Source organism: Panthera uncia, chromosome B4 (assembly GCF_023721935.1).
Source record: "Panthera uncia isolate 11264 chromosome B4, Puncia_PCG_1.0, whole genome shotgun sequence".
NCBI classification, from domain to species: domain Eukaryota; kingdom Metazoa; phylum Chordata; class Mammalia; order Carnivora; family Felidae; genus Panthera; species Panthera uncia.
Genome location: NC_064809.1, coordinates 21,079,193 through 21,102,534, shown reverse-complemented (window position 1 = coordinate 21,102,534; position 23,342 = coordinate 21,079,193). Strand labels below are relative to the sequence as shown.

Genomic DNA, 23,342 nt, shown 5'->3' with positions numbered 1-23,342 from the left:
CAGCCATCCTAAAATAATGTCTCACTGAAGTTTTAACTTGCATTCCCTGATAATTAATGATGTTAAGGGATGTCCGGGTGGCTCAGTCGGTTAAGCGTCCAACTTCGGTTCAGGTCATGATCTCACGGTTCACGGGTTCGAGCCCCGAGTCAGGTTCTGTGCTGACAGCTCGGAGCCTGGAGCCTGCTTCCGATTCTGTCTCCCTCTCTGTTCTTCCCCCGCTCGCACCCTGTCTCTCTCTCAAAAGTAAATAAACAGTTAAAAAAACGATGTTAATGTATTTTGCTGTGCTTATTGGTTAGTTTTAGATCTACTTTCGTAAAGGGACCGTTCAAGACTTTTTAAAAATATTGTGGCACAATACTCATAAGTTTACCGTCTTAACCATTTCTAAGTGTGGAGTTTAATAAAGTATATTCACATTGTTGTGAAACCAACCTCCAGAACCCATTCATCTTGCAAAAATGAAACTTTGTATTCTTTTTTTTTTTTTTTTAATGTTTATTTATTTTTGAGACAGAGAGAGACAGAGCATGAACGGGGGAGGGTCACAGAGAGAGGGAGACACAGAATCTGAAACAGGCTCCAGGCTCCGAGCTGTCAGCTCAGAGCCCGACGCGGGGCTCGAACCCACAGACCTTGAGATCATGACCTGAGCTGAAGTCGGACGCTTAACCGACCGAGCCACCCAGGCGCCCCAAAACTTTGTATTCTTTAAATAATAATTCCCCATTCCCCCTTCCTCCCATTTTGTCTGTTTTTAATTATTATTGAGTTATAGCCTTTTGTTATATATTCACATCTATTTTTAATTTGTCTGTTTTTAATTATTATTGAGTTATAGCCTTTTGTTATATATTCACATCTATATTCTAGATGTGTCTTTTGTCATATATGCATTGCAAATATTTATTCCCATCTGCAGTTCCTCCTCCTATGTTCAGAACAGCATCTTTTGAAGGTCAGAAATTTTTAATTTTTGTAAGAAATTCTTAATCTTAATGAAGATCAACTTAGCTTTTCCTCTGTGCGGCAGATTGTGTTTTCTGTGGCCTTGGCTGTATCCCACATTCCGCATATACTTATGATGGGATTTTGATCTTCCTTTCCCACTGAGTTTCACTGGTTCCTTTGTTCTAATTCAGTTGACAATGTATTCATGAACCTGTTTCTAAAATGTGTTTTGTTCCATTGGTCTATTTGTCCTTTCGCCAATACTATATCGTCTTAATTAATATAGCTTTGTAATAAGTCTTGAAATCAGATAGTGCAAGTCCTTCCATTGTATTCTTCTTCTCCAAGATTGTCTTGACAATTCTATACCCTTAGTACTTCCATATGTTTTAGAATCTGCAAGTCAATGTCTTTAAAAAAAATATCCACTAGGATTTTGATTGGGATTTTGTTAAATTATATTTTTTGAGTCTCTCTAGCTGGAGGTTTATTTCAGAATGCAAAGACCCAAGTGGCTACCAGATATCTAGTCTAACTAAATATAAATGACAAAGATTTCTTTTTAAGTTTTGAGGCTATGCCCTACAGCAAGCTAGTAGATATAGTTAGCAAGGAAAATGCCACTATGATAGCTTTTGCTTCACATTATATATCATGATGTTTTATGATATAAAACAGCTCAGGGAGACTCTTCACTGTCCTATCTTTGCTGTGGATTATACCTTTCGTTCATGGCCAGTGAGGTTCATGCTAGCCTTGATGTCTAACTTGTCTATTATTAATTTTGTTACCTGTATTATCTTCTTGTCTGTATTTTACTATCTTTGCTCAATCTTCGTGTTGCTGTGTCATTTTCTTTTAGTTGTGAACTTTTTTTAATTAAAAAATTTTAATATTTATTAAACATTTTTTAATGTTTATTCATTTTTGAGAGATAGAGAGGGGGGGAGAGAGAGAGAGAGGGCGACACAGAATCCGAAGCAGGCTCCAGGCTCTGAGCTGTCAGCACAGAGCCCGATGCAGGGCTCAAACCCATGAACTGTGAGATCATGACCTGAGCTGAAGACGCTCAACCGACTGAGCCACCCAGGCGCCCCAGTTGTGAACTGTTAAGTAACAGCATGATTGGATTTTAGTTTTTTAAATCTAACCTGTTGCTCATTTACATTTAATATGCAAACTGAAAAAAAATAATACGCAAACTGAAACAGCATAGGTGATATTTTTGGGGGGTTTTGTCACCTTATTTTATGACTGCTGGTTCTTCTCTTTATCTCCTGGCTTATGTAATATGAACCACATTTTAGTTGTGGTTTTTATTATCTGTATTGTAATAGTAAACTTCAATGGAAAATCAAATGACATTTCTGCAGTTACGATAACAAGAACCAAACAAGTTCAAGTCTTAACTCACTCTGAGTAAAACAAGGAGTTATATGTGGTTTTGTCCCTCCAAGTGTCATTTCAGCCTTAATTTCATCAGTGTATCCCTCCTTTCTTTCCAGTCTGTGTTAATTTTATTCTGTTTAGAGAACTACATTATTATTATGTGATTCTTTTTATCACATAAAAGTATTTTTGATCACTTAGCTTTTCTTTTAATTTTGTAACCGCTTGAATAGCAATGACTTGTACTTACTTAGCCATGTTTATCTTTAACCTCACAACCTTTTTATTTTTATTGTTTTAAATGTTTTTGTGTGTGTTTTATTTTATATTTGAGAGAGAGAGAGAGAGAGAGAGAGACAGAACATGAACGGGGAAGGGACAGAGAGAGAAAGAGACACAGAATCCAAAGCAGGCTCCAGGCTCTGAGCCGTCAACACAGAGCCTGGCACAGGGCTCGAACTCATGAACCATAAGATCATGACCTGAGCTGAAGTCGGAAGCTCAACTGACTGAGCCACCCAGGCGCCCCTACCTTACAACCTTTTTTAAAATCGTGACTTCTGCCCTTCTTTAGTTCTTAATCTTGATTTATTTCTTGCAAACTAGACCATGTCTTTGAGTTTTTTCTTCTTTTCTGGAAACAACATTATCTTCACTTTGCTATGTCTTGCCCTGACTGGAGTCAGCTTAATATTTGTTTGTTGCTAATTAACCTGGCTTATTTTCTCCCAGTGAATATTTATAAGCTATTTTCTTTAAACTTGAAATTTAAAGGTGTCACCAGGATATGAGTTAAGAAGCAACATTTTATTAATTTCCCTTGAGTGAAATGAGCCTCTCTCATCTAGAGATTTAAATCTTTTTTTTTTCCAACTCAGACATATTTCTTATGTATTCTTCTAATGATCGCATCTACAGAATCAGTTTCTGTTTCTTTTTCAGAAACACCATCATAGGTTGAAAATCTATTTTCTGTCCTCCATAGTCATCGTGTTCTCTTTAATGTCATGTTATTCTCTTTGTTCTTTTCCTTGGCGTTTTTAGGAAACCTTTCCAGTTTGAAACTCATCAGAATTTCCTGAACTTGTTTTAAAAGTGCAGACATAGTGATTGTCCTTGGCCCTCCGGGTGGCAAGGGTGGGGGCATGACTGGGGCAGCCTGAACCTCTCCTCCCACAGTCTAAGGCCATGAGTAACCTTGTCCACTCCCCCCCACCCCAGTACTCCCTACAAGTAATGCCATATTTATGTGTCCTGTGACAGGCTAAAGGTTAGAAACATTACTCGACATAAGTATTCTATTTTGTACTATGTTCATTCTAATCATTACTACCTCCAATACTGAGTTTAGTTCTGTTATTGTGTTGTTAGCAATCTGTGCATATCATATGCGCATCTGTTTGTGTAAGTTTCCTTACCTCCCAGCTCTTACTTTGGTGTTGAGTCTCGGTAGGAAAGAACCCATTTTGTTTCTACTCGGAATTTTGCTTGTCTCTATCTTATTTTTTTTTTTACCGTGAAATAATCATGTGTACAAAAAGGATGAGTGAAAATACATATGTGCAATTTAAAGAATGACGATCGCATGAATACTTGTGTTCCTAGGACCCAGGTATCTGTAGACTAAAACTGGAGAAGCCCACTGAGCACATTCCTCTCCATTCCCTCCCAGAAGCCATTGTCCCGATGTCCTTCTTGACAGTTTTTGTCACTCGTGCCTGTATCCCTAAGCAGCTTGTTGTTGACTTTTGCCCGTTTTTAAACTTTCTATCAATGAAAGAATATAAAATGCTGTTTTTTAGCATTTATTTATTTTTTGAGAGGCAGAGGGAGACAGTATGAGTGGGGAAAGGACAGAGAGAGAGACAGACAGACAGAATCTGAAGCAGGCTCTAGGCTCCGAGCTGTCAGCACAGAGCCCAATGTGGGGCTCGAACTCACAGTGAACAGTGAGATCTTGAACTGAGCCGAAGTCAGACCCTTAACCACTGAGCCACCCAGGTGCCCCTATAAATGAAAGAATATAGTTGAAAAAATGTGAGTATTCTTCAGTGATGTGCTCCATTTTCTCAACATTATGCTTTTCAGACTCACCCGTGCTGACGCTTGGTGTTGTGGTTCACCCATTGAGAGTATTCTGTTGCTTGAATATACCACAACTTACGTATCCATTCTGCTATTGATCAACATGGGAGTTCATCCTCACTTTTTTGCTATTATGAGCATTGTCGCCCAAAGCATTCTTTTCGTTTCACCTGATACCCACATGTAGCAGTTTTTCCAAGTTTTGTAGTCATAATAGGATTGTCGGTCATAACGTATTGGTGCGTTCAAGTCTATGGATGAGCTGGTATGATTGCTATGACAAAACTATATTGGCTTAAATAAGATCAAAGATTACTTTTCCTTCACGTCACAGTGACACAAAGAGCCGTTCCTGGCAGAGGAGTGGCCCGTGAGGAACAGTACTCCAGTCATGATGATACACAGGTTTCTTCAGTCATTTTCAATCAATGGGGCTGGCCAACTGAAAGGCCACATGCGAAAGAATAAAACTACACCACTCTCCTACACCACACACAAAAACTAAGTTAAAATGCGTTGAAGACTTGAAAATAAGACCGGAAACCATAAAACTCCTAGAAGAAAATACTGGTGGTAAGCTCTTTGACATAGTTCCTGGCCATGATTTTTTGGATCTGACACCAAAAGCAAAAGCAAGAGTAGCAAAAATAAGTAAGTGGGACTACCCCGAACTAAAAAGCTTCTGCACATCAAAGGAAGCCATCAACAAAATGAAAAGGCAACATACTGAATGGGAGAAAGTAATTGCAAATCATGTATCTGATAAGGGGCTAATAGCCAAAATGTACAAAGAACTCATCCAACTCAATAGCAAAAAACAAACAACAAACAATACAATTTTTTAAAAACTTTTTTTTAAAGTTTATGTTTTGTTTTGAGAGGGAGAGAGAGAGTGAATGTGCAGGGGAGGGGCAGAGAGAGGGGGAGAGAGAAGAGAGAGTATGGCAAGCAGGCCCTGCGCTGTCAGCACAGGGGGCCACACAGGGCTCAAACTCATGAACCGTGAGGTCCTGACCTGAGCCGAAATCAAGAGTCGGATGCTTAACTGACTGAGCCACCCAGGCGCCCCCTAAGCAATATAATTTTAAAAAATGGCAGAAGATCTAAATAGATATTTTTCCAAAGATGCTATTCACATGGCGAACAGATACACTTAAAAATGCTCAACATCATTAATCATCAGGGGAATGCACATCAAAACCACAATGAGATATCTACTCACACCTGTTATAATGACTGTTACCAAAAAGACAAGGGACAACAAATGTTGGTGATGATGTGGAGAAAAGGGAATCCTTGTGCACTGCTGCTGGGAATGTAAATTGGTGCAACCAGGATGGAGAACAATACGGAGGTTTGTTAAGAAATTAAAAATATGAGGCCCCTGGGTGGCTCAGTCAGTTAAGCATCTGACTCTTGACCTCAGCACAGGTCTTGATCTCAGGGGCGTGGGTTCAGGACCCACAATGGATTCCACCCTGGGTGTGGAGCCTTCTTAGAAGTCAATTAAAAATAGAACCACCATATGATCCAGCAATTGCACCTCTCAGTGTTTGCCTGAAGAAAACAAAAACAATAATTTGAAAATTTTGTACACCTCCCTGTTCATTGCAGCATTATTTATAATAGTCTATATATGGAAACAACCTAAGTTCCCATCAACAGATAAATGCCTAAAGAAATTTTGGTGTATATACACAAAGGAAAATTGTTCGGCCAAAAAAGGGAATGGAATCTTGTCACTTGCATTAACATGGATGGGCCTTGAGAGCATTATGCTAAGTGACATAAGTCAGCCAGAGAAAGGCAAATACCACATGATCTCTCTAATACGTAGAATTTAAACAAACAAACAAGAACCAAGCTTATAGATACAGAGAACAGACTAGTGGTTGCAAGAGGCAGGGGTGGAGGGTGGGAGAAATGAGTGAAGTGTTTTTTGTTTTTTTTAAGTTGAAAAAATTCAATTAAAAAAGTTCTAAATATTGTACTGTGTGTTAAGTAACTAGAATTTTTTTTTAATTTTTTTTAACCTTTATTTATTTTTGAGACAGAGAGAGATAGAGCATGAATGGGGGAGGGTCAGAGAGTGGGAGATACAGAATCTGAAACAGGCTCCAGGCTCCAAGCTGTCAGCACAGAGCCCGACGCGGGGCTCGAACTCATGGACTGCGAGATCATGACCAGAGCCGAAGTCGGACGCTTAACCGACTGAGCCACCCAGGCGCCCCGGAGTAACTAGAATTTAAAGTAAGAACTTTAAAAAAGAGTTTATTAGGAATAAAAAAATTTCCTAAGGACCTTTTTATACAATTCGGAAACGAATCCTTTGTCAGTTATACGTGTTGCAAATGTCTTCTTTCAGTTTTGGATAGTATTTTGGTATCTTTTCACAAATCAATGTTCTTAATCTTGGTGTTAATTTAATTAGTAATATTTTCCTTTTTGCCTTCACATTTTTTCTGCTTTAAGACGACCTTACCTAACCTTTAGTCACAAATATATTCTTTATGATAGTTACATTTTTCCCTCTTTGCCTTCCATGTTTAGAGGCTTAATACACCTGGAATTGATAATGTGTGGAGAGGCAGATGTCTGATTTCATTTTCTTTTAATACAGATAATCAACTGACCCAGCACCATTTATTAAAAAACCCATCTTCTCCCTGGATACATAATTCCACCTGCTATATATATATATGTGTGTATATATATATATATATATATATAGGCTCATATATGTTAGAGTTTGTTTCTGTCTCTCTATTCTGTTCTGTTCTATTTGTCTATTCTTGCACTAATATGAAACTAATTTAGTATTTCTACCTTTATTATTAAGTCTTTTTCTAGTAAGGGAAATACCCCTACCTTGGTGTTGATCTTTGCATCTCCATATAAAGTTTAGAATCAGATTGTTAATATTCACAGAAAAAAAAAGCAGAAGAAACAAAACAAAAATTCAATTGGGATTTTGATTAGAAGTGCATTAAATCTAGATCGATTTGGATACAATTGACATCTTTATGGTACTGAATCTTCTAATTTATAAACGTTATTTCTTTTGTCTAAGCTTCAGTTTGGTAGTTTTATAATTTTCTCCACAGAAGTTTTTTTTTTTTCTTGAAAGAGAGCATGACTCGATAGAAGGACACAGTGGGGGGGGGGGGGGGGGGGGGGGAGAGAGAGAGAGAGAGAGAGAGAGAGAGAGAGAGAGAATCTTAAGCAGGCTCTACGCTTAATGCAGAGCCCAATGCAGGGCTTGATTCCATGACTCTGGGATCATGACCTGAGCCAAAAAGGGAGTCGGACACTCAACTGACTGAGCCACCCAGGCACCCCTACAAAATTGTTTTTTAATTTAATGTTACGTGTCTTGTATTTTTATGCTATTCTCTTCTAATCGATGAGTTGCATATTTATTCATGTAATTTGTATCAAGTTTTGCTTTATATAATTTGAAACTGTGTCATTAGATGCTTACTACTTTAGAAATATTATATCCTCCTGGTAAATTGAGCATTTTACCATTATTTTGTGACCTCTTTATCTCTAGAAATGGTTTTTGCCTTGACGTCTGTTTTGGCTTTATATTACTACAGCTGCCTAACTTTCTGTAGGTCATTATTTTCATGGTGTCTTTTTCTATCCTATCACTTTCAGCCTTTTATATGCTTATGCTTTGGTTGTAACTCTTTTAAGCAGCATATAACTAATGTTAGAATTTGTTCTTAATCTGGGTTGATAATCTTTGTCTTTTAACTGGAGCATTTAGTCCATTTAAATTTATTGTAATCATTGATACATTTGGATTTATTTCTATCTTATTTTGTGTTTTTCATCTGACCTTCTTGTCTATGTTTTTCTCCTTGCATTTTTTTTTAAGGAATACACACTTTATTTTTTATTAATTAATATTAAGACATTTAAAAATATAATTTATTGTCAAATTGGTTAACATACATTGTGTTCAGTGTACTCTTGGTTTTGGGGGGTAGATTCCCATGATTCATCGCTTATATTCAACACCCAGTGCTCATCCCAACAAGTGCCCTCTTAAATGCCCATCACCCATTTTTCCCCTCTCCTCCACCCCCTATCAACTTTTAGTTTGGTCTCTGTGTTTAAGAGTCTCTTATGGTTTGCCTCCCTCCCTCTCTGTAACTATTTTTTCCCCTTTCTTTCCCCCATGATCTTCTATTAAGTTTCTCAAGTTCCACATATGAGTGAAAACATATGATATCTGTCTTTCTCTGACCGATTTATTTCACTTAGCATAATACCCACCAGTTCCATCCACGTTGTTGCAAATGGCATGATTTCATGCTTTCTCATCGTCACATAGTTTTCCATTGTATATATAAACCACATCTTCTTTATCCACTCATCAGTTGATGAACATTTGGGCTCTTTCCCTGATTTGGCTATTGTTGAAAGCACTGCTATAAACATTGGGGTACATGTGCCCCTGTGAACCAGAATTCCTGTATCCTTTGGATAAATTCCTAGTAGTGCTATTGCTGGGTGGTAGAGTAGTTCTATTTTTAAGCATTTTTTTTTCTTTTTAAAGTTTATTTATTTGTTTTGAGAGAGACAGAGACAGCATGAATGGGGCAGAGAGAGAAGTAGAAAGAGAGAATCACAAGCAGGCTCCATGCTGCCAGCCTTATGTGGGGCTCGAGCCCACAATACCATGAATTCATGACCTGGCCTGAAATCAAGAGTCAGATGCTTAACCAAATGAGCCACCCAGGAACCCTTCCTTCTCACATTCTTATGAATTGGTTAATTTTTTTCTCATGTGTCATGTGGGAAGTTCTCAACTCTATCAGAAAAATCCAAATCTCTGTATCTTTACCATCATCCTGAATAGTAAGACTTCTTTTTTTTTAATTTTTTTTAATGTTTATTTATTTTTGGAAGAGAGACAGACAGAATGCAAGCAGGGGAGGGGCAGAGAGAGAGGGAGACACAGAATCGGAAGGAAGCTCCAGGCTCCGAGCTGTCAGCACAGAGCCTGATGTGGGGCTCGAACCCATGAACCTGAGTTCATGACCTGAGCTGAAGTTGGACGCTTAACCGACTGAGACACCCAGGCGCCCCAGGACTTCTTTAAGCAATTAAATTTAAATCACCACCACTGTCAGTTTATTATGCTATTATGTCATATATTTTAGTTCTATCTGGTTTCCTGTATCCCCATAACATATTATTATTATAGCCTTAATTGGTCAGTATTTATTTGAGTTTACTTATATATTTACCACTTTCTTTATTCACAATTCCTTCTTGCATCTCAGACCTTTCATCTGGGACCTCTTTCCTTATGTATGAAGTACACTCATTAGGATTTTCTTTAAAAAAATTTTTTAATGTTTGTTTATTTTTGAAAGAGAGAGAAAGACAGCATGTGAGTGGGGTAGGGGCAGAGCGTGTGGGAGACACAGAATCCACAGCAGACTCTAGGTTCTGAGCTGTCAGCACAGAGCCCGATGTGGGGCTTGAACTCATGAACCACGAGATCATGACCTGACCCAAAGTCAGATGCTTAACCGACTGAGCCACCCACCCAGGCGTCCCTCATTTAGAATTTTCTTTAGTGGATATCTGCTCCTGGCTAACACTCTCAGTTTTCACTTCATGGAAAATGTCTATTTTTGCCCCTGTTATTGGAAGATATTTTTGCTAGGTATAAAATTTTAGGTTGATGATACTTTCTCTTTGCACATGGAGTATATCATTCTACTCTCTCCTAGATTTCATTGTTAGTAGGGAATTTTGCTCTTTTTTTTTTTTTTAAGAGAGAGAGAGAACGAGCAGGGGAGGGGCAGAGAGAGAAGGGGACAGAGGATATGAAGCAGGATATGCTGACAGTAGAGACCCCAATGTGGGGCTTGAACTCACGAACCACGAGATCGTGACCTGAGCTGAAGTTAGATGCTTAACCAAATGAGCTACCCAGGTGCCCCGGGAATTTTTCTCTTTTTAACTGTGGTTTCCTTACTGTTAATCTGTTTTTTGTCTTTTTCTGCTTTTAAGCTCTCTTTTTCTTTAATGTTCTGCAGTTTTACCATGAGGGGTCTAGTTGTAGATTTCTTTTGTTGATTCAGTTTGAGATTCATTGTGCTTCTTGAAAGTGAAGATTTGTTTCTTTCATTAGTTCTGAAAAGTTTTCAGTTACTATTTATATTTTGCCTTAACTCTACTCACTTTTTTGAAACTCTGATTAAATATATGCTATACCCTGTCCTTCTAACCTCTATATTCCATATTTTTTCTTTAATATTTGACCTTGATATTTAATATTTGACCTTTAATATTTGTCTTTGAGCTGCATTCTAAATAGTATATTCCATTCTGTCTTTCAATGTATTAAGTATTTTTTCACATATGTATATATATTTTTTTAATTTTCTTCTGAATTTTAATTTCACTTATTATATTTATCATTTTTAAGAAATGCACAAATAAATTTTGTTTGGTTTGTCTTTCAAATATGTTTACTATTCATCATCAAGCTTCTTGTTTTTATTTCTTGAAATATATCATATGCATTGATTTTATATTTTATGACTGAAAATTCCTAGGTCTGAAGATTTAGAGGGTCTAGTTCTACTCTTTCATTTCTTCTGGCAGGCACTTATGATATATGTAAAGATTTTTGATGATGAGCTGTTCAGTTTCTTTGGAGACTTATTTACAAAAAAAAAAAAAAAAAAAAAGAAGCCTGGGCTGAAGAGGAATTCTTACATTAAAGGTTTTAATGTGACGGGCGCCTGGGTGGCTCAGTCGGTTGAGCGTCCGACTTGGGCTCAGGTCATGATCTCACAGTCTGTGAGTTCGAGCCCCACGTCGGGCTCTGGGCTGACAGCTCAGAGCCTGGAGCCCGTTTCAGATTCTGTGTCTCCCTCTCTCTCTGACCCTCCCCCGTTCATGCTCTGTCTCTCTCTGTCTCAAAAATAAATAATAAACGTTAAAAAAAAAGATTTTAATGTGATTCTCTCAATCACCATGAACACCATCACCATATTATTACATTAAATCAAATGCTTTCAGCTTATGGTGTTTCAGACCACAGGCGTGAATTCAGCTTACAAACAACATGGGCTAGGTTAGGAGTTTTCAGGAGAGATTTTTTATTTCCTTCAAATTTTCCTTGCAAACTGCTTGGGAGAACCTTACTTGAAGTTGTATTTAACCCTAACTGTGGTTCTAGCCTTGTGGTCCCAGATTTATCGTGGAGTGGACACTTGTCACTACTCATCTTAGGTGGACCTTGGGCTCCAGAGTCGTAGGAACCTTTGACAACTCTTGCATTCATTCAGTAAGTCTGACAAATGCCTTCAAGGTGAATGGTAGCTCCGGGATGGAAACCTTGGGTGTCCAACTTCCCTTAGTCTGAGATACGAACATTCGTGTGTGTGTGTGTGTGTGTGTGTGTGTTTCACCAGCTAATGGCTACATTTAAGAATATAAGAAGTGGAAATCTTATTTGGATTTAAATGCTGCTCTTATATTTTAATCACCAGTAATCTTTCCATGTCACGTCCATAATCCTTTTGAATTTTATCTTACCTGATTCTTTTCCAGAGACTCCTGCCTATGTTTCCTAGAGACCATTTACTCTTGTACTCTACTGGTGGGCCCAAAAAGCTTAATGAAGTTTTCATCTAGATCTCTTCTCTTCATAGATCTTTTTAAAATTATACATTTCTTCTGATTTCAGTATACTGTTGAACTGATTCTACAGTGTTTTCATGGTCCCTGTTTTATTTACCCTTTTCTCATCCTTGACAGGGTGAGATGTGGTGAAACCCGATATTATCAACTGTGTTCTTTTGTGTACTGCTTAAATCTGTCCTTCACATTTACGGCTGGAAGGCAGGTTGGTGTGCACGGCACCTATTTCTGACCCCAATTTTAGCAGGATTTTTACCATTTTCAGCCCTACCATAGAGGTCACATTTTCTCCTACACTTGCACTTAAAGATATGAGACTATGGAGTACCTTAAAACTTAAATTCCCAGCAGTCATACGGTTGATACTGGCTTCTTTTACCATTTTCATGAAAGACTTGAAGGTACTGAGGGAAGGAACTAGGAGAAGAATTTTCTAGACATGGAAAGGACCATTTGGAAGGCTCTAATAATGGAAGTGTGCCAGGCATGCTCGAAAAACAACAAAGTATCTGGTGTGACTGGAGCAGAGTGAGCAAGAGAGAAAATATAATAAATGTCGTCAAAGGAATAATAGGTTTTTGACTTTTTTTTTAACTTGGAGTAAAATTGGGAGCCTTTCAGAGTTTTGAGCAGAAGAATAAGACAATCTTAACATTTTACGAAGGTCACTGTTGTCATTGACAAGAGTCATTTTTTTTAATGTTTATTTATTTGTTTTGAGAGAGAGAGCTAGAGAGAGAGAGAGAGAAGGGGGGGGTGCAGAGAGAGAGAGAGAGGAAGAGAGAGAATCCCAAGCAGGCTCTGTGCTGTCCTGCCTTGTAGAGCCTGACACAGGGCTCAATCTCACAAACTGCAAGATCATGACCTGAGTTGAAATCAAGAGTTGGATGCTTCACTGACTGAACCCCACCCAGGCGCCCTTCACTTAACATTTTAAAGGAGCAACTCGGGCAGTTCTGGAGAGCTCGGGCGGGGGGGAGAGAAGCAGGTCAGGGAGCCATGAAGTGTGCTGGTGACAGACAATGGTGTGGCCTGAACTGCCGTAGTGAGTAGAGGGGCGAAATGAGGTAGATACATGTCTGCAGTACTAGGTAGTACTAGGTACTGTGCAGTACTAGATTTTAGGCATATGTAGCAGACTAAGCGGATCTTAAAAGCATAGTACTTATTCAAACTACTTAGTACTTAGCAGGAGAAGGAACACACAAGGTATACTGTGTGTCATTTTTTAAATTATTTTTTAAAGTTTATTTATTTTGAGAGACAGAGACAGAGCACAAGCAGGGGAGGAGCAGAGAGAGAGAGAGAGGGGGGGGGGGGACACAGAATCCAAAGCAGGCTCCAGGCTCTGAGCTGTCAGCTTAGAGACTGACACAGCACTTGAACTCACGAACCACAAAAGCATGACCTGAGCCAAAGTCAGACTCTCAACCGACTAAGCCACCTACCCAGGCACCCCTTCACTTTGAATGTAAGATGTGCTTAACATGGTTTCAAAACTTTCTAAGTCTCCAAAAGAGAAAAGTGCCACCAATTATACTGTGACACTCCATCCATTGCAAGATACATCCAATTTTAGGGATGTTAAAATACCAGAAAACTATGCCTTAGAATCAACAAAATAGGATATCACGTAGCACCACTTGCAAATTAAAAGGCACGCGCGAAATTACATGTTTTTGCAAGAACGTATCCAAATAAAACACACACATAAAATATTTAAAGTGTTTCCTTGGGGTAGTAGCAAAGAGTGGGAGTGGGTTCTGGGGAATAGAAAAATACATACAAACACACCTGTGTGCAGACACGTATACGTGCACACAAATCACCAAGACAGAAGCTGGGAATAGGGAAGATTTCACATAAATCCGCAGTATACATCCATGGATCTCAGACCTCTTTTTTTTCGATAAACACGTGTAATGTTCCTTTGGTCCTTTTTTCACCTGTACGTGTTTAATGTCGTAATGTACTTTGCGACATATGATGCTGGTGACAATTCTGCTTGTTTGCTGCTGCTCCTGAACTCCTGGAAGAGCTACTTTTGGTTTTTCACCATTCGGCTCCGGGGAATCAGGATTACCACTGCCATAGCTTGCCAGAACTAGGAGGTGCCGAGGACAAGCCTGTGACACCTGGCCAGTTACAAATTCTAAACCCCAAACGGGGTGGAGATCATCAAAAGGAGGCGGAATCAGGAGACAGAGGGTAGCGAGACCTGTGAGCGCAGCATAACATAACATGTAAACTTGTTAAATCACGAAATTATGCACCTGAAACTAATGTAACATCGTGTGTCAACTGTACTCAAAAAAGGAAAATGAAAGAAAAGGAAGAAGAGTCAGAAAAGACATTGAAGAAAGCATTTTTCTTGAATTTTCTCTCAAGGTAGTCCAAATAAGGGAGGGGGTCTGTCTATTCCGTGGGTATCAAGGAGAGGATTTCCCCAGCCATATTTAAGCAAATAAATCAGGACCTTAGTTTTCAGATCTTAGTTAATTAAGGGTCGAAGAACGTTGTACATCATTTGACTTGATGATCCTTTCCTCTTGAAAACACAAAACATATACCTTCTGTGCCTTTCAGAAATTAAAACCTTTATTTGTGGAGTCTAAAATGAACCTGATAACAGGCCGTACTTCCTCTTCAAGCGATCATACACCTGTGGTAGGTAGATTATTTTTTCTCTGTTAAACATTTAATCAGTTGCTATTATCCACCCTCAGTAATGAAACCTTTTCGTTTACCTGCAGCTAGACAACAAGGACACGGATGTAGTCAGTGATCAGACATATTTTCCCCCGTCACCAAAAGGTAAGTATCATTATTGTTGGAAACAACAGTTCACACGCAGAACGGGCACTTAGTCTAGATTGAGATTTCCTTCTCGTTGTTATCGCGAGGCGTTTGGAATTCTGGGTGGATGCTTTCTTCTGCCAGTTTATGAAACAAATACTTGGATATGCTGAATAAAAGAATGCTAATATGCATTTCTGAATATCAATCCCTGCTAACTGAAAATGAATTTAATCACACTTCAAAACTGGAAGTGGTCTCAGTTGAGATCCTTTTCTATTTTATTAAACTATCACAAGCCTGAAGCTCGTGTTGAATTCCCATTTGTCCATTTTAAGAACCAGAAGAAAAGTATGACGATTTCTAGCATACTTTATGTCCCATGGGTCCTGACGGGGCTTCAAACTGAATTCTTTTGGAACCAGAAGTATGTTTTGTCCATAGGCTTCTGGAGGTCTTTAGGAAATAACCATGCTTCCTATTCTCTAACAAACAAGTTAGGCGAACAAAATCTGACATTATTCGTTTGAATTCTGTTAGTTTGCTGATGATAACCAAAGGGTGTCAGTAATTTCTGTTTTTCTGTCTGGGAATGGTTAAAAGTAGACTTCTATAATGAATATATATGCAAGGGAGAAGTGTGGGATAAGAGGTTTTAAATCCTGGGCCCTAATTTTAAAATCTGCTTTTTGAAACCTACATTGTGCTTTAGCAGAGGGGAACCTTTCTTCTGGGTTTTCATGCAACAGAGAGGCTTTTTCTATAGTGCTTATATTGTAGGTAGTGTCTGTTCTAGATGTGCCTGCCCTGGGTACAGAGAAATCTTCCAACAATCATAGAGCTGTTTGCTTCCCGGGCTGCCGTTTACATTATAGGAACACCAGACTCTATGCCATGCAGCTGCTAGCTTGCAGAATGGCAATCTTTTCTTTCTTTCTTTCTTTCTTTCTTTCTTTCTTTCTTTCTTTGAGAGACAGCGTGCGTGCACATGCCTATGCACGCACACAGATGGAGGAGGGGCAGAGAGAGAGGGAGACACAGAATCCTAAGTGGGCTCCAGGCTCTGAGCTGTCAGCACAGAGCCCGACATGGGGCTCCAACTCACAAACCGTGACATCGTGACCTGAGCCAAAGTTGGACGCTTAACCGACTGAGCCACCCAGGCGCCCCAGAGTGGCAACCTTTATAAAGGCATCTGAAGTTAAATAAGTTTAGATTAAATAAGATCGGACCTGTTGAGTTGTTGGAAATTCTAACCCACACAGCAAGTTACTTCTGAAACATCATAATGTATTAGGGTAAGAGAGGCTCTCAGGATTTATTCTAAAAATCTAGATTGTCGAATTTGGAACCTATGGGTTGCCTGACATTTTAATTAGAGAGTTTAATTAACAGCAACATTCCATTCCCCAGAAATCCAGTTGACGTTTTTGCATCCAAAATTGATTTTCCATTTTTCAAAGGTCCATTCAAAGTAGCACAAATTAACCTTGATGGCCACCTCGAATACACGGTAGCTCCGGCCAAAACAAATGCTGTCACTCCCTTTCCTCAGCCCTGAAAATGCAGGGTCATTTCCACCCTTCATTAACCTGCTCTTTTGTTTCACTAAATAAAATCGAATGTAAATGCTTTTTTATGACCCACAATCTTGCGGTACTCCACAAAGCTCTCCCATCATTCTGAACGTTTATCTGCATTGCACTGGAGATGTATGTGACCGTGTTCACACCAAACATCTCTGGACAAAACCCCCGAAATTGCTTTCTACTCAATCTCTGATACAACTTTGACATGCCGCGTTGTTCCCTTTGAAGATAGCGTGGGGAGATAATCCAGTTAATAAAAGTCTCTTGTTAAGTGGATTCCAGTTAATCCAAAATTTACTAGAAATACATATTCTTTTTTTTTTCTAAATTTTTTGTTAATGTTTGTTTTTGAGAGAGATACAAAGACAGAGACAGAGTGCGAGCAAGGGGAGGGGCGGAGAGGGAGACACAGAATCCGAAGCAGGCTCCGGGCTCTGAGCTGTCAGCACAGAGCCCTATGCGGGGCTGAAACTCGTGAACCTCAAGATCATGACTCGAGCCGAAATCGGACGCTTAACCGACTGAGCCACCCAGGTGCACATAGAAATACGTTTTCTATTTGTAATGAATGGAAATGAATAAATGAATGCCAGGAGGAAAACTGAATTCTAAATTTGCTAATTCGGAGAGTCAATGAATCTCACTAGCACACAGGTTACTCCCTTCAGGCCCCCAGGAAATAGTTTAGTACATTTCTAGTATTTTCGAGCACAAATTCACAAATACATTATTAAAGAGCTGTTTAGTTACATTATGATTTTCTATAGCATGGGGGATTACTGTAACCTGTCTGGTGACAGACCCCCAAATCAAACTCTTTAAAGTCAGTGCTGTATTGAGTTCCATTTTTTAGAACATGCAAATCAAATATTAATATTCTAAATACTTACTGAATACTTAGCCTCCATGTTAACAGCATCCTCAGTGTTCCATCAGAGAACCCGAGAGGTTATTAGATCGTACTTTCACACCACAAGGTACTTTTAATACTTGTGTATGGCTAACGTTTAGTGGAAGTAGGCGCTGTTGTAAATGTCTTTCACGTTTTAGCTCTAGTCCTCACAAAGCCCTAGAAGGTTGGCATTCTTGCTTTCCCCCCATCTACAGAGGAGACAGTGGGATACAGAGAGTTTTAGTAGGCTACCAGAGTTTACCACAACAGGTGGCACAGCTGGATTCAAACCCAGACAGTGTGGCCCCAGAGCCCTGGCTTGTCACCATCCAATTATATTGACTGACCCCAAGACGTATGCGTGACATGAGCCCCGTTCTCAACCACACACAATGGGGAAATGAGGGACGTTAGAGAGAAGCCATGGAGGCCAACAGACTTCAGTTCACATCCCAGCTCCAACCGCTCGCTTACTGACATCATCTCAATTCCCTCTGCTCTGTACCATGGGATGGTGACCCCACCTCATGGCTTTGCAATGAGGATTACACGAGATACGCGCTATGTGCCTAGCGAACCCCTCTCCTTACCTTTCCTCCTGAGCTATTGACCAAATTATCCCCAAGTTCCCCAAGTAAAGTCCGCGAACCTACCTTTTAGCCCATCACACGAGTCATAATGTCCTCAACACGAGGCTACTCTGGTGATTTAAAAGAACTAGTCTCTCCTCTAATTCTTCAGTAATTACCTTTCTACCAGCCGGGAGCATAAGAATAAAATTGACCATTCGTATCAAAGTACACAGTAGGCATTTTGAAAACGGTGACATTAAACATAAAGTATAGTTTAAAACGATGTTATATCAGGGGACACATCTCTTCTAAGCAGCTTGAAAATAACTTTTTGTGTTGTGGCAAGTTTTAATCCAAAAAATTCTAAAGAGAACGAAAGAGAATCATTCATGCGACATAGAAAAAGAGATCGCTAAAAAAGAGAGAGAGAGAAATACATTTTTGTCAATATAAGAGAATAAAAAATGAGGTATGATACTATCTGCAAAATTTCAAAGCAGTTTTTACGCAGTAGTAATTATCCCAAGAGAGCCCAGGTAACATTATTAATTTGTTTGCTACTTAGCGGTGATAAAATTTGGGATCTGAACTGCCCATTGTATACTGTGGACTGCCACAGATTTTATGTACTCAAGAAGACCTTTCTCACAGCCCAGTAATTAGGTGCTATTGACATTGTAATCTTTGGAAATGTTCTTAATGAGCCCCAAAGACACGAATCTCATAGATAAAACCTCAAAGTAACACTGACCCTTTAAGTGGCTTGTCAGCAAGAGAAAGCTCAAACATAAATATCTGAAACACAGGAGACACCCAAATTTAAACCTAGATTACATTGTTTTGTTCATTCTCTGAGACTTTCAAGGAAGACATATTGAAGAGGTGATTTTAAAGGCTTTTAAAGAATAGTGGAACAATTGTAATATATTTGAAATAATTCGAAAATCTTTCTTTTCACCCTTTGAAGCTCTGGACTCGAAAAGTATTTTTTTTCTAAATGTGTTTTCCACCAACTTGTAAAGATACATGTTCATTGAGAGTGGAGTTCAGTGACTCCTGTTTTTGTTGTAAAATAATAATATTTTACAAATATAACTTTACAAAATAATTTACAAAAATATTTTACAAAAATAACTTTACAAATCACGTAAGAAGTTGGAACTTACATAAAAAAATGAAAAGCAAAAGAAATTTCAGACATAATGTTAACATTATTTTATATATTGCTTCTAGAGTGTAACTATAATTAATATAATTTAGTAAGGTTTTCAAATTCATGTTCAAATGCATATTTTGTAATATTACTACATACACTACATATATGCGTAAACAATATATAACATCATTTACCATGTAATTGATAGCCATTGTGGCTATTAAAAAATGTTAGAAGAAGGAATTAGTCCATCAATATGAGTTAATGCCAGGACTAAGCTGATTTACTAAACATAATATGTTAAGGGGTCTGTAAATGTTAATGATGTCACTGCCACGAAACTTCTCTACTATTGTCCTATTGTCACCAATTACCTATTATTCAAATGGTCTATTTCCTAGTTATATATGTGATCCTTACCTTTAAGATTTGGGCTGATTCTCAACAACCTTTCCTTAGGAATCTTGCTTGCTCTTCATACCTATATTCTAGAGATATGTTCTACTCAAGGTCTGGGATTTAGGAGATTAGATGATAATTAAAGCCTGGACGATCAGCGGTTTGTCTCTTAAAACATCTTTCCAAATACCATGAATTCTCAGTAGCATAGAAAAGAGTCAAGATGACCAGTTGGGTTAGAGAACTAATCACAAAAATCAGAGGTTGTCTGTGTTCCTGAGGCTCTGTCCATGGGTTAGAGGGGGATTGAAAAATGTGAAAAAGGAAAATGAAAGGTAATCCATCCTTTGAAAACACAGTGTTAATCTTTGAAATGAGTAAGCCAGCAAGTTACTTTGAATTTGTAAGATCATAAAACTTTGAGTTGGAATGGAGTAGAAAAGAGGGTGAAGACTAATACATATTCTGAAAGTACTTTATTAATTTGGCATCAGAACTGTCTTGTATTAAATTGGTCTGGTGATGCTTTTAAGTATATGTGGGCAATGTTTCATCTAACAAATGCCACTACACACGTTCGTAATTGTGCCCCAAACTGATAGGTAGAGCTCTCCAAAGTGTAAAGCGTGAGACAAGAACGCTTTCTGGTGCGCACTTAGTCACTCGTTGGACCACGAGTTGGAATTCAGCAGCCTCCCTGGATCTCGTGAACATTATTTTATCCCACACCTTAGCTGCCTGCCTGTTAGTTACGAGGCCTTATAAACCATATAAGCCTCTGTGGTGGTAACGAAGTATTGAGAAAGGGTTTAATTAGTGCAGAGACAGTGGGGATTAATTTTTAAATTTAGGAGTGGTTCTGTTACAGAAATGACAAAATGTTACAAGATATTGTGTATAGATTCATGCAAATTTGTGGGCATATCAAGTACACCCTTAAGTGGGCTTGAAATGATATCTTGGGGTGCAATAGATATCGTATGAGTATTACTTTCAACTGGAGGGACCCCAAGTTTGGAAACTGAGGAAACTGAACTCTGTTGATTCCAATAGCTTGTCTGAAAGTCTCTTAGCGTGTCTGTTTAGACAATCACATCTATAATTTTAAAAACTCGTGTCTTCCGATCTTCATATAGCGATTATTTTTTCTTTCCTTTTTTATTTTTATATTTTTAACTTTTTAAAATGTTTATTTATTTTGAGAGAGAGAGAGAGTGAGCGCGAGTGGGGTAAGGAGAGGGGCAGAGAGCACGAATCCCAAGCAGGCTCCAAACTGTCAGCACAGAGCCCTACATGGAGCTCGAACTCATGAACCCTGAGATCACGACCTGAGCAGAAACCAAGACTCAGACGCTTCACCGACTGAGCCACCCAGGCGCCCCTATTTTTTCTTTTTCTTATTGCACTGGCTAGGATTGTCACTATGATGCTGAACAGAGAAGTCAGGGACACCCTTCTCTTGTTTCTCTCTTAATAGGACAAATTTTGAAGTGTCACTATTGCAATATATTGCAATATATTACAAGAATTAATTATATTCTCTATGCTGTACTTTCTATCTCTGTGACTTATTTTTTCCATAACTGGAAGCCTGGACCTCCCCACTCCCCTTCACCCATTCTGTCCATTTCCCCACCTCCTTTGCCTCTGGCAGCCGTCAGTCTGTTCTCTGTATTTATAGGTCTGATTCTGCTTTTATTTCATTTTTTTCCTTTATTTTGGTTTTCAGACTCCACATGTAAGTGAAATCATTTTGTCTTTCTCTGTCTGCCTTATTTCACTCAGCATAATGCCCTCTAGGTCCATCCATGTCGGCACAAATGTCAAGATCTCATCTTTTTTGATGGCTGAGTGATATTTCATTATATATACCATATATATACATACATAAACATATACATATACATATATATATTCATTATATATACCATATGTGTATATCTATATGTAAATATATGGCATATATATATTCATTATGTATACCGTATATGTATATGTATATATATATGTATATGTATATGTATATGTATATGTATATGTATATGTAAATATATGGTGTATATATGTGTATATATGGTATGGGTGCCCGGGTGGCTCAGTCAATTGAGCGTCTGACTTCAGCACAGGTCACGATCTCACGGTTTGTGAGCTCAAGCCCCACCTCGGGCTCGCTGTTGTCGGCCTGTCAGTGCAGAGCCCGCTTCAGGTCCTCGGTCCCCCTCTCTCTGCCCCTCCCCGACTTGTTCTCTCTCTCTTAAAAAATAAATAAAAACAGGGGCGCCTGGGTGGCGCAGTCGGTTAAGCGTCCGACTTCAGCCAGGCCACGATCTCGCGGTCCGTGAGTTCGAGCCCCGCGTCAGGCTCTGGGCTGATGGCTCGGAGCCTGGAGCCTGTTTCCGATTCTGTGTCTCCCTCTCTCTCTGCCCCTCCCCCGTTCATGCTCTGTCTCTCTCTGTCCCAAAAATAAATTAAAAAAACGTTGAAAAAAAAAATTTAAAATAAATAAATAAATAAATAAAAACATTAAAAATATGTATGTGTATATTTATATAAATAACATCTTCCTTACCCACTTACCATACCTATCAATGGACACGTGGGTTGCTTCCATATCTTGGCTATTATAAATAATGTTGCAGTAAACATAGGGGTGCATATATCTTTTTGAATTAGTGTTTTTATTTTCTTTGGTAAATACCCAGGAGTGGGATTACTGGATCATATGGTATTTCTATTTTTAATATTTTGAGGAACCTCCATACTGTTTTCCACAGCGGCTTCCCCAACAATTTCCACTAACCGTGCACAAGGTTTCTTTTTCTCCACATCTTCACCCACACTTGTTATTTCTAGTCATTTTGATTTTAGCCACTCACATGTGTCTCACTGCTGTTTTGACTTGCATTTCCCTGATGATTAGTGATGTTGAACATATTTTCATGTGCCAGTTGGCCATATATATGCCTTCTATGGAAAAATGTGTATTCAGGTCCTCTGCCCATTTTTGATCAGAGTATTTAGGGTTTTGTGGCATTGAATTGTGTAAGTTCTTTATGTATTTTGGATATGAACCCCTTGGCAGATGTATCATTTGCAAATATCTTCTCCCATTCAGTAGGTTGCCTTTGTTTTCGTTGGTTTCCTTCACTGTTGCATTTTATTTTGGAGTAGTCCCAATAGTTTATTTTTGCTTTTGTTTCCCTTGCCTCAGGAGACATATCTAGAAAAATGTTGCCATGGTCAATGTCAAAAAAATTACAAGCTCTATTTCTTTTCTTTTCATGTATATATTTATGTATATTTATATGTTCTTGTGTATTTTGTTCTGGCCTATTTTGTATCATAATTTTTTTTAATGGACATTATCAATTATTTCTGTGATACACATATTTCAAAGTTTTTGTCGGACTATGTTATCAACTAAAATTTATCTGGAGTGAATTCATGTTCTCACAGCTTATCTTGCTATTGTCTTTACAAGCATTCTATTCTTTTGTTTATTTTGGAACTTTGGTTTTCAGGCTCATTTCCTTCCTCCTTCCTCCCTCCCTCTGTCTTTCTCTCTTTTCTTTTGTTTTTCTCTTCTCTTCCCTTTTCTTCTCTTTTCTTTTCTTTTCTTTAATTTTCTTTTCCTTTCTTTCTCTCCCCACCTGAATACAGCTCTGTGCCTGCTTCCACTATGCTAGTCTCACTCCTAGTCCAAAACCAGTTCTTCTAAGTTTGGGGGTTGCCTGTGCCACTGTGACATTAGGGTCTTGAAGCCTCCAAGCCATCGGGTGGCTTGGTTCAGTTCCTCTGTGTGAAGTAGTTTTTGCCTTTGAGCCTCCCTAGGC

General features: G+C 38.7%; 1 protein-coding gene across 2 annotated transcripts in view; it reads left to right on the top strand.

The window, feature by feature from the left end:
- Positions 1-23,342, top strand: part of CB4H10orf67 (chromosome B4 C10orf67 homolog) — a 161,874-nt gene that overhangs the window by 127,750 nt on the left and 10,782 nt on the right. For both annotated transcript variants that reach the window (XM_049624696.1, XM_049624697.1), the window contains 2 exons: positions 14,692-14,772; positions 14,859-14,919. In XM_049624696.1, coding sequence (XP_049480653.1) covers positions 14,692-14,772; positions 14,859-14,919 — 142 coding nt within the window. The remainder of the gene's footprint in view (positions 1-14,691; positions 14,773-14,858; positions 14,920-23,342) is intronic.